General features: G+C 47.1%; 1 protein-coding gene across 4 annotated transcripts in view; it reads right to left on the bottom strand.

Annotated features, from left to right (window-relative positions):
- Nucleotides 1-1,400: 1,400 nt before the first annotated feature.
- Nucleotides 1,401-10,841, bottom strand: part of robo3 (roundabout, axon guidance receptor, homolog 3 (Drosophila)) — a 233,956-nt gene continuing 224,515 nt past the window's right edge. For 3 of the 4 annotated variants that reach the window (XM_038297822.1, XM_038297824.1, XM_038297825.1), the window contains 12 exons: nucleotides 10,645-10,828; nucleotides 8,572-8,793; nucleotides 7,694-7,733; nucleotides 7,481-7,611; nucleotides 7,145-7,408; nucleotides 5,985-6,132; nucleotides 5,626-5,802; nucleotides 4,254-4,417; nucleotides 4,066-4,173; nucleotides 3,823-3,948; nucleotides 3,612-3,742; nucleotides 1,401-2,083 (listed from right to left, as the gene is read on the bottom strand). In XM_038297822.1, coding sequence (XP_038153750.1) covers nucleotides 2,072-2,083; nucleotides 3,612-3,742; nucleotides 3,823-3,948; nucleotides 4,066-4,173; nucleotides 4,254-4,417; nucleotides 5,626-5,802; nucleotides 5,985-6,132; nucleotides 7,145-7,408; nucleotides 7,481-7,611; nucleotides 7,694-7,733; nucleotides 8,572-8,793; nucleotides 10,645-10,828 — 1,707 coding nt within the window. In that variant the 3' untranslated portion in view covers nucleotides 1,401-2,071. The remainder of the gene's footprint in view (nucleotides 2,084-3,611; nucleotides 3,743-3,822; nucleotides 3,949-4,065; nucleotides 4,174-4,253; nucleotides 4,418-5,625; nucleotides 5,803-5,984; nucleotides 6,133-7,144; nucleotides 7,409-7,480; nucleotides 7,612-7,693; nucleotides 7,734-8,571; nucleotides 8,794-10,644; nucleotides 10,829-10,841) is intronic. The other variant, XM_038297823.1, reaches the window with a different exon arrangement.

The raw sequence follows: 10,841 nt of genomic DNA, 5'->3' as shown, positions 1-10,841 counted from the left end.
CTTGTCTGGTCCTTGTTTGGTCCTTGTCTGGTCTTTGTCTGGTCCTTGGTTGGTCCTTGTGTGGTCCTTGGTTGGTCTTTGTCTGGTCCTTGGTTGGTCCTTGTCTGGTCCTTGGTTGGTACTTGTCTGGTCCTTGTTTGGTCCTTGGTTGGTCCTTGTCTGGTCTTTGGTTGGTCCTTGTGTGGTCTTTGGTTGGTCCTTGTCTGGTCCTTGGTTGGTCCTTGTGTGGTCCTTGGTTGGTCTTTGTCTGGTCCTTGGTTGGTCCTTGTCTGGTCCTTGGTTGGTACTTGTGTGGTCCTTGGTTGGTCCTTGTCTGGTCCTTGGTTGGTACTTGTCTGGTCCTTGTTTGGTCCTTGGTTGGTCCTTGTCTGGTCTTTGGTTGGTCCTTGTGTGGTCTTTGGTTGGTCCTTGTCTGGTCCTTGGTTGGTCCTTGTCTGGTCCTTGTCTGGTCTTTGGTTGGTCCTTGTGTGGTCCTTGGTTGGTCCTTGTCTGGTCCTTGGTTGGTCCTTGTCTGGTCTTTGGTTGGTCCTTGTCTGGTCCTTGGTTGGTCCTTGTCTGGTCCTTGGTTGGTCCTTGTCTGGTCCTTGGTTGGTCCTTGTCTGGTCCTTGTCTGGTCCTTGGTTGGTCCTTGTCTGGTCCTTGGGTGGTCCTTGTCTGGTCTTTGGTTGGTCCTTGTCTGGTCCTTGGTTGGTCCTTGTCTAGTCATTGGTTGGTCATTGTCTGGTCCTTGTCTAGTCATTGGCTGGTCCTTGGTTGGTCCTTGGTTGGTCTTTGTCTAGTCCTTGGCTGGTCTTTGGCTGGTCCTTGGTTGGTCCTTGTCTGGTCCTTGGTTGGTCCTTGTCTGGTCTTCGATTGGTCCTTGTCTGGTCTTTGGTTGGTCCTTGGTTGGTCCTTGGCTGGTTCTTGGCTGGTCCTTGGTTGGTCCTTGGCTGGTTCTTGGCTGGTCCTTGGTTGGTCCTTGTCTGGTCTTCGGTTGGTCCTTGTCTGGTCTTTGGTTGGTCCTTCGTTGGTTGTCTGGTCTTTGGCTCATCCTTGGTTGGTCCCCTACAATTCCTTTTTAAACATCAATCTTTGTACTAAAATATTCTTTCTGTCATGATTTGTGGACATTAAGATCTAAAGGGAAGCATCATCTCCTGGCCAGACCCTGTAATTTAGTGAAAGAGTGGAGTCAGAGTAAAAAAATATGCATGACCAGGAAAAGACCAGTGGCTGGAAGCTGGAGGGGATTTTGCTGGGATTTGCAGGGAAGGGGGCTGCTATCCGGCTGACTGGGAAGGTCCATTTTGAATGGCTGCTACTGTATCTGCTTAAATTACTGATAATTACACTTAATTTAAGAAATTGTTAGTTATTTCTAGATGGTTTTTGCATCGTGGCTCAAAGAATAACACAGACCATCATCAGCAAATGTAGATTTATTGTACATTTACAAAACAACAAGAGTACAAAAAGTCAGCGAACAGACATTTTTTTTTGTTTTCAAAGGAGTTTATGAAAAATTATTTTCAGAACTGCAGCAAACAGTCTCTCAGCTGTATAAAGGGGGAGGGGGGGTACAATCAAACTTTCATAAAGCCTGTCAGTCAGCCAGCGAAGGCTGCAGAGGAACCAGACGAAGGACACTGGACGGACGCCGTGACGCAGGGCATCCCTCAGGGATGTTTTTGGCTTTTCCACCTCTCCTCAACCAGCAAACAAACTTTGTGCTTCTTAGTTTCTGTTGTTCTGTGCAACAGTAGTTAATGCTTTCCCTAAAGGTTTACATGGCGACAAAGAGTTGGCACATTCAAGAAGACATTTTCCATTATAACAGACGTTTTTTATCCTTTGAGTTTTGTTTTTTTTGATCATCATAAATACAATATAGGTCTCTCTCCCTGTATCCAGAGCTCACAACAGAACAGTACAGACAGGTATTTACAAAGTAAGCAGGGTGAGTGAACTGCAACTCATAAATAACTCTAATAGCAAAGGTCAGTTATTCTTCTTTCACAGCAGTAAGTGTAGCTTGTTGAACACGGCGAGCTTCTCCTCGCCGTCAGAGGATGGGGGGGGCTGATGGGGCTCCTTATCTCATTTCCTGAAACAGATAAAAAAACAGTGTTTAAGTTTTTTTAGTAATGAATCACAAACTCAATTTGAGACACAGCTTTAAAAACTGCAGCATCTCCAAATCTATTCAGTTTATTTCTATAGAGCCAATTCACATCATGTCATCTCAGGTCACTTTCACCAGATCATCCAGATTGATTCAAAGTTTTCTATCTAAGGAAAACCAGTTGATTGCATCGCCTCATTGACTCTTCAGCAATCCCTCACACTAAGCATGCTGGTAGTGACAGTGGAGAGGAAAAACAGGAAGAAACCTCCTGCAGAACTAGAACCAGCCTCTTTGACTCTGATGGATGGGTGACTGTTTGTTTCCTATATTTTCTGTATTCCGTATAGTCAGTTGAAATAATTTATAAAGTTGCCTTTCAGTTTTGTTCAGGGCTGTTTCCATGACAACGGAGGACTGAGACTTAACCAGCCTGACTTTGATGACGGCTTCAAATGTCCAACAGGATTGGTTCCCAGTCAGTGAAAAACTGCTTCCAGTGACCAGTGTGGGGGGTCAGCCATCAGCAGACTGGGTCAAAGGTCAGGAGCGAACAGGCAGAAAGACTCCCTGTGGAAGAGGGAACCTGATCTCTTAGCTGCAGAGAAATGTGTTTTCAGGTCCATGGGGGGGTGGGGGTCATTGTTAGAGAAATAGACACAGATAGACCCCGTGTCATTGGGTAAGAGGCGTGCTGATAGAGCCGCCATCTTAAGTCAAGGACCAAATTGCTGTCAGAGTCAATACCCATCAACTGAGGCTAACACTAGTTTATAGAACAGAATGGTGGCAGTGCTGGCCCGTTTAGAGCAGCTTGTGCTCTCAGAAGGTTGCCAGTATCTGGTTATATCCCCACAGCCTGTACTCTGGGTCTATGAGCAAAACCCTTAACCCCACTCTGCTCCCCCGGCGCCGCACAATGGCAGCCACCGCTCCCCAAGGAGATGGGTTAAATGCAGAGAGGGAATTTCTCCTTCTGAGACCATTACAGTTCAATTATAGATCATATTACATCAAAATAAATAAATAAATATATATATATATATTTATATATTGTAAATGTAATGTGAAAATATATAAGTATAAAACTTTGTGTTTATCATATTAATTTGTATTTGCAAAATATATAACTTTGCATAAACCTCATCCAGTGAGTTCAGTTTAAATAGTTTTTTAATGTGAATTATTCTGTGTAATCGACCTGAAAGCTCATTTTAAAAAGTCTTTTTTTTTTTTTTAACTGGTTGTAACATGAAAGAGATTATTGTAATATTATCTTTGACTCGTCTTTCATGTGAGTAAAATGAGATCTGAGGCGCCTCCTGTTCATTTTGACAGCAGCTGTCTGTGGTCTGACCCAAGATGGCCGCCTGTTATGTTATTGCAGAGCGGACTGAGGAGAAGGTGGATCTGAGTTTAACACCTCCATCGAGACAGATTTGATTTTCAAACCGTTTTTTTTTTCTTTCCAACAGGAGGGAGAGACGCTGTGAGGCGTGACGCTCCCTACCTCGCTGTGTTTCCTGGGGGGGGCGAGGCCCCGGGAGCCGCTGGAGCCTCTGGAGGAGGAGCTTCCCGTGGTGGAGCAGTTACTCCTGGACAGGTAGCCGCTGCGACTGCTGTAGGCCGCCACCTCTTCATCTGGTGAGGAAGAGGAGGGAGAGAACAGAATGAGACGGAGCCAAACCTTGGAGCGGCCAGTGGGCGGGGCTGCTGCTTACTGTCGCCGTGATTTGGTCCTGATCGGTTCCGCTGGCTGCTGTATTCGCTCCTCTCCAGGGAGGAGCGGCTGCTGGTCGGCAGGCTGCTGGACTCCTCAGGGGGGGGCTCCGGGGGCGGGGGGAGGTCTAAACCACAAAGGAGACGAACCGTTCAGTTAGAAAACCATCTGCTGACGTCACAGGGCGTCCAACATCTGAGGTTTCCTCCTTCCTGTGAACTCCCCCCCTCCCTCTGGGTGTTACCTCCTTGCAGCTCCCTCCTGTACGCCGACGTCTTGGTCACCTTCTTCTTCACTCTGGACTTCTGGTTGGGAGGAGTGCAGGTCTCTGCTGGAGACGAGTGGCTGTGCACTGCGGCAGAAACGTGACATCAGTTAACCATCAGAAAGGAGGCGCGCTGCGTGTCGGCGCCGCCAGGAGCTGGACTTTACCAGGCGTTGAAGCTCTCTCCTCGTTCCCCGTCATCCCCTGGCTGTGGAGGCAGCAGTGGGCGGGGCTTTGGACCTGCAGCGCGCCGGCGTCTGTGAGGCCGAGGTTCTGCTGGCTGGACTGGGCGAGCGGCGGCGCCGGCACCGGGCCGCAGGGCGGGCGCCTGCTGAGGGAAGGAAGGGGAATCAGAGCTACATCAGCATCCCACACCTCCTCTATCGGTTCTAACCGGCTCTGATTCGAACAATCGCTCCATGAAGGTCGTGATACATGTGATCAGAGATGCTCTGGAATCAAAATCTAAATCTAATCTGAAAGGAATGAGCGCTGAGGGACCAACAGAGGAAGCTTCTCTGCTCCAAACGAATCACAGTTCTGCCTGTCGTTGGGTTTTCCTCCATCTGCAGCGTTTAGATGTTCTGTCCTTATCAGCAGAGCAGCTGCTCGTGGTTCTGGTCCAAAAAGCTGCTAAACTGCAAAAACCATTTACAAATAAGCAAACATTTCTTAAATTAAGTGTATTTCCCCTTAAATTGAGCTGGTAAATAACAAAACCTGCCAATGGAAAAGGTAAAAATAAGATAAGTAGATAATATGAACTTGAAATAAGACAATGTAATGGTTTATTTCTTATTTTAAATGTAAATTGTCTTGTTTCATTGGCAAATTGTCTCACTTTCCTCCTCAATTCAAGACAAAATACACTTATTTTAAGAAAAAATGACTTATTGAAAGTGACATTTTTTGCAGTGTGAAGAAGAGGAGCCAAGAGGGTCAACAAAGAAACGGGTCGAAGGAATTCTGATGATTTTAAACTTTGGATTAAATCAAAACATGAATTATCGTTCTGATACTTTAAACTGGAACCAATCAAATGTGAAAAACGTCTTCATCGACGTTTAAAGGATCCATTTTTTTTCCCCACTCAGCAAAACACACTGCAAGAAACGTAAATCTAAATAAGTCATTTTTTCTTAAAATTAATGCATTTTTTTCTTGAATTGAGGAGGTAAGTGAGACACTTTGATAATGTAAATGATAATTTAGATTAAATAAAAGAAAAAAACAACTGCAGCCTCTTATTCTAAGTGCATGTGCTCTAATTATCTTATTTTAAGGGTAAAAAGACTCATTCTGTTGGAAGATCATCTCATTTTTCTAGACAAATTAAGGCTAAATACACTTAATTTAATGAATCTTTTACTCGTTTTTGCAGTGAAGGTTGTGTTCTAGAAGGTTCCTGCTCTGCTCCTCGATTGTGACATTAAACCTGCAGACAGCGTCGGGACCGCGGCGATCAACTGAACTGTTTCTGGTTTTATTGGAGGGACAGAAAAACTTGTCTCCCTACAGAGAATGAGCCTGTGGACCCACCGTGATGGCTGCTGGTCACCGGGGGCTCCCGCCTCCTCCTGGGGGGAGGGGGTTAGGGTGGCGGTGGAGCGGTGGCTGTAGGAGGTGGCAGGAGAAGACGTGATGTTCCTCTGGTCTTCACAGCCTTCCATCAGGTAGGTCCTCTCAGGAAGGGGGGGGCACCACTCCTCCTCTGAGCTGCATGGAGAGACCAGCCCGATGTTAGAGAGCAGATCAACCTGTTCTGTGGGGCCACAGGCCAAGCAGCCAAGGGGGCGGAGCTCCTGCTCCGCTTGTCTTTAACCTCCAAGCTAAAGGACGGCAGTGATTGGCCGAGGCTGAGAGCATCACTGTGTGAGGAGGTCTGAGGTCTGCCTCACCCGCCATCCATGTCATCGTCCTGCGGCAGCTGGCTGTCTGGCTCGCACTGCTCCAGCTCTCCGATGGGTGGAGGTGGGGGCAAGGCCTCCATCCAGGTCAGAGACGGGGTCTTCACAGCCTTCCCCATCGCCTTCTGCTTCGGTTTACCTTCAAACCAAGGCACAGAACAACCAAACATCAATATATCTCCCTGAGTCATAGGCCGCAGCTTTACTCCAGGATCCACGCATGGAGGCTGCCGTCGGAAAATTTAGATTTCTCTTATTTCATATGTTGATTTATGCTAATTACTCACTATAAAAGTTTTTATAGCATAGCTTCTTTCTATACCAAGCCAGATTCTTTCTCAAGGTTTGTTCGTACCATCTTACTGTTTATCCAAAGTGTCTGTAATTTGTTTTGACTCTATTTTCCATTACTGTAAGGAAGGAGGAACGAACGCTGCCCAGATCAGAACGGGGCTGATTACCGGGAAATAGAATCTTTGCAAAGATCAAAATGAAGCGCCGACTGAGTGAAATCCATCGATCTGTTTATTTAACTGGGCTGAATAGTTGAATACTTTTTTCTAACTACAAGGCAGACCCACAGAGCCGGTTCTGGTCATCAGCATCAAACCAACAAGGTGAGACGGATCCGTCAGTCTGAGGCTACGATGCAGCGCCGGCGGACGGAGGGTTGGATAAAACCAACCAATCTACTGCTGAAGCTAACCTGCAGATTCAGACCAGCAGCGGCGACTTCCTGTCCGTCTCTGCAGCTCAGCTAACAGCAGGTTGGAGTCGTTCTCTGTTTAGCTCAGAGAAGGTGGACCAACCGTGGCTCTGGAGGAGCTGCAGAGATCCCAAACCCGAAAACCTGACCTATCGGCCTGATAGAGGCAACGCTAAGATTTCCTCCATCCCCTGAACACATCATCCTCACACAGAAGCATATCAGTGGCAGCATCATGCTGCGGGGAAGAGGACACCCTGGACTTCATGGTAGAACGGTCTAGTCAAAGTCCAGGCCTAAATTAAAAGCTGTGGTGGTCGTTAGCTGTCTATCAAAGCTAACGGAGCCTCAGCTGTTTTCCATCTTCCATTTCCTGCTCTCGTTAAACTTTCTAAGGTGACCCGTTTCTCTCTGGGGGACAGAGTGGCGCCCCCTCCCGTCTCACCGCTGCAGCGGTCCGGCTGGGCGTACTGGGCCCCAGAGGGGCCCGGCTGGGGGATCCAGCGGCCCTCGTCCTGCTGCTCCCCACTGAAAGCTGCTCCCTGCGTCTGAGCGGAGAAGGGCATGATGGCGGCGGTGGCGTAGGGGGCGGTGGCGAAGCTGTGCAGGTCCTCGCTGGTGGCGTCGATGGTGCTGTAGATGGGACCATCGGTGGAGCCTCCCAGGCTGTACTTCTCCGTCTGGTTCAGGTAGTTGGAGATGCCGGCTTCTGCAGGGAGGGGGGCGGGTTAGTTAGTTAGGACTCAGACCCGCTGCAGGCAGCGGCTCGCTGTCTTCCTACCGTTGTAGTATCGCTCAGTGCTGTCGTGGTTGCTGGGGCAACAGTTCACGGCCTCCTTGCTGCTGTGGACCAGGTTGGTGGTGGGCCAGGAGTCTGCCAGCCACGGGTAGTTCCCCCCCAGCACCCCCGGCCTGCACAGAAACAACAGAGTGAGTCTAACCGCACAGGAAGAAAGGGTGGATTAAATCTAAAGGGGGAGAAAGAGTGAGTTACCTCCCACTGAGCGCCGAGGCCTCCGCATGAGGGAAACCAACTGCAGGAAGACAGAGAGAAAAACATGATGACATCATCACCTGAACAGAAGCTCAGTAAAACACGCAGAGCATTAACAACACTGCAAAAAATCAACCCTAAATAAGTTCAGTTCAGTCCTAAATGGACGAGTTCAATGAGACACTTTGTTAAAGGAAGAAGATAATTGACATTAAAAATAAGGAAAAGCAGCTGGATTGTCTTATTACAAATTTTATCTATTATTTTATTGGCAAATCATCTTATTTACCCACTAAAATTAAAGGTAAACATCGATTTAAGAAATTTTTACTTATTTCTCGATTGGTTTTGCAGTAAAGTCGATGAAAATCTCCCTAACTGGAAAAAATGTATTCTAAATAAGTAATTTCTTCTTAAAATAAGTGGATTTTTCTCAAACCAAGGAGGTGAATGAGACACTTTGCAATGGAACAAGACAATTTACACTTAAAATAAGAACAAAACAACTGGAGCGTCTTATTTCAAGAGCAAATTACTCGTTCAAATGGAAAATCATCTTATTTATGTAAATCCCTTTATCGTCCCACTATGGGGAATTTCCCTCTCGGGATTTGACCCATCCTCATGGGGAGCAGTGGGCTGCCATTGTGCAGTCCCCAGGGAGCAGTGTGGGGTTAAGGGTCTTGCTCAGGGACCCAGAGTGGCAGTCTGTGGGGATCAAACTGGGTACTGGCAACCCTCTCAGAGCACAGCGTGCTGCTCTAAGCGGGCCAACGCTCCCCATTAAGCTCCTCCTCCACGGGTCGTTCATTCATAAAGCGTCGGCTCAGACGGCAGACATGGAGCGGGACGAGCGGCCCGGACTCCTCCACACTGACCTGCTGGTGTGTAGGCGAAGGAGGCGGTGTAGTGGCTCAGCTCCTTCCTCTTCTTGCGGCGGCAGTAGATCCACAGGCTGAAGCCCATCAGGATGACCCAGCAGGCGCCGCCGATGCCCGCGATGAAGGCCGGCTGCTTCACCACGTCAGTGATCTGCTCGGCCAGACTCACGCTGCCCTCTTCGCCGCCGCCGGGCGCCGTTGGCTGTTCAGCCGGCAGCTCTGTGGGAGCAGCAGAGTCTATGAAGCAGAGCTTTAAATAAACGGGGCTTTTCTAAACACTAAACCACAGAGGAGCAGCTGAAACAGTCGCTCTGATTGAGAAAGGAGCAACAGATGGACCTAAGATCTGAGTCTGAATTTGGAGGTTTTGGACCAGAACTCCTGATCGACTAGACCCTGGAATCGTAGGAAACGTTTTTGTTTGGCTCTCAGTGGGCCCTCCAATAAACGGCAGAGACCACCCAGGGATCCTACAGCATGAGGCAAGTTAAATTAAGGATTTTTATTACTTTTTAATGCCACTTGGAATCAAAAATTAAGACCAACTTCACAATAGAAACAAGAAACACCTTGTTTACCCTAATGTTTATTTAAACATAAAGCATTGCTGTCTGATCCAGTAGAAGTTTCACATTCTGAATAACTCTCCATAGATCAGGGTCGGCAAACCAAACTGCTCAAAGAGCCATATTGGACCCAAAAAGCCTCATTTGGCAACACAGGCCCTAAGTGTATTAGCCCAGGATAGGAAAGGGCCATGTTGGCTTACATATATAATATAATAAGCATTCATGATTAAATGTTTATCCTGGAGCTAATGTCACATAGTAGCATGAAATGATAGAAACAGGATAAAGGAATCTTTCTATGGTGGACATGTTTCTGTTGGGAGGAGCTGATTGAGGAACCAAGCAGGAAGTGACATCATCAGAGCAGAGCTCTCTGACCCTGAATCCCACATCCTCCGTCACCAGCGCTCCTTGATTTGATTTAGATTTTTAGGATTTGGGGAAAAATGTTAGAAAGTTCCCATCCCTGCATCAGAGCGCTACCTGTTGGATCTATAAATTGTTTTCTATGCTTGCAACCAAACTAGGCGCAGTAGTGGAGTTTGCAGATGCAATCTACTTCTTAAATCTATCTTTGCTCTCCTCTAATTAATCTAGAAGTTCTGCAATCGCACTTTTTCTCTCCCAGCTTGGTGTTGGGCTGCATATTTAGCAGCCTTCCCTGGAAAGGCCTTTCCTAATGACTCTTTTTATTATTTGACATATTTTCATTGCAAAGCAAACATGCAGGTTATCCTTCCTCATTGGTAATGAAAGCAAAAGATTTCCTCCATTCTTCTTTGAATCCTTTGTTCTCATCAGCTATCTTCCTTTTTCCCTCTGGGAACCACGGCCTGAGACACTATGTTTACAGCAGCCACCTGCCTGGCACCGCGCCGCGCCGAAACCTGCTAAAGGCTGTGACCACTGATCTCTATGGCTATGATGCTAATTTTCATTGAAAGAAATGTTTACTTTATGTTTAATTTATTTATCATACAGATGTTTACATCATTTGAAAACAATGAATGTTTGTTTGACCTTCTGCACACCATATTAAAACAAACAAACAAACTTAATTTTCACAAATTTTTGAAAAAGCTCCAGGGAGCCTCAAAGGGGGCGCTAAAGAGCCGCAGGTTGCCGACCCCTGCCATAGAGCTGAAACTAAAAACACGCAAATAACAGATCTACTCCGATCATTCCTCATCTACATTCCCTGCTTCTGGTTTCAGCTGTGCAGAAAAGTGAAGATAAAAAGTTAGCGGTGCATCACCCCAAGCTAAGGCCGCAACATTGTTACGCTCACAGCAAGCCATACGTTAAATGTAGATCTTTTGTTAGCAAGAAAGCGCTAATTATTTAAATTTTTGATGTAGATTACAAATATAACATCTTATTTGTGATGTGGTAACAATTTTAAGACTGATTGAAAACATTTTAATACCATTTAAGGCTTTAGTTTTATATTGCATAATTCATGCAACAGAACCCACAGAACCCCCCGCCACAGGAAACTCACTGAGGAGGACAGACACCGGCGGACTGCGGGCTCCGACGCCGGCGCCGGTCACTGCCGCCACCTCCACCTGGTAGAGCACGGCGGGGAGGAGGCCTTTCAGCACCGTGGACAGCGTGCTTCCGTCCACCGTCCTGTTGATGTAGTAGCGTGTCTGGTTATCGGCGCCGCTGCCCACACACCACACCTGCAGAGAAAAG

The sequence above is a fragment of the Cyprinodon tularosa genome, unplaced genomic scaffold (genome assembly GCF_016077235.1).
Source record: "Cyprinodon tularosa strain WSP-4 unplaced genomic scaffold, ASM1607723v1 ctg399, whole genome shotgun sequence".
Taxonomy (NCBI): domain Eukaryota; kingdom Metazoa; phylum Chordata; class Actinopteri; order Cyprinodontiformes; family Cyprinodontidae; genus Cyprinodon; species Cyprinodon tularosa.
The sequence above is the reverse complement of the archived record's forward strand: the minus strand, read 5'-3'. Positions and strand labels throughout refer to the sequence as shown.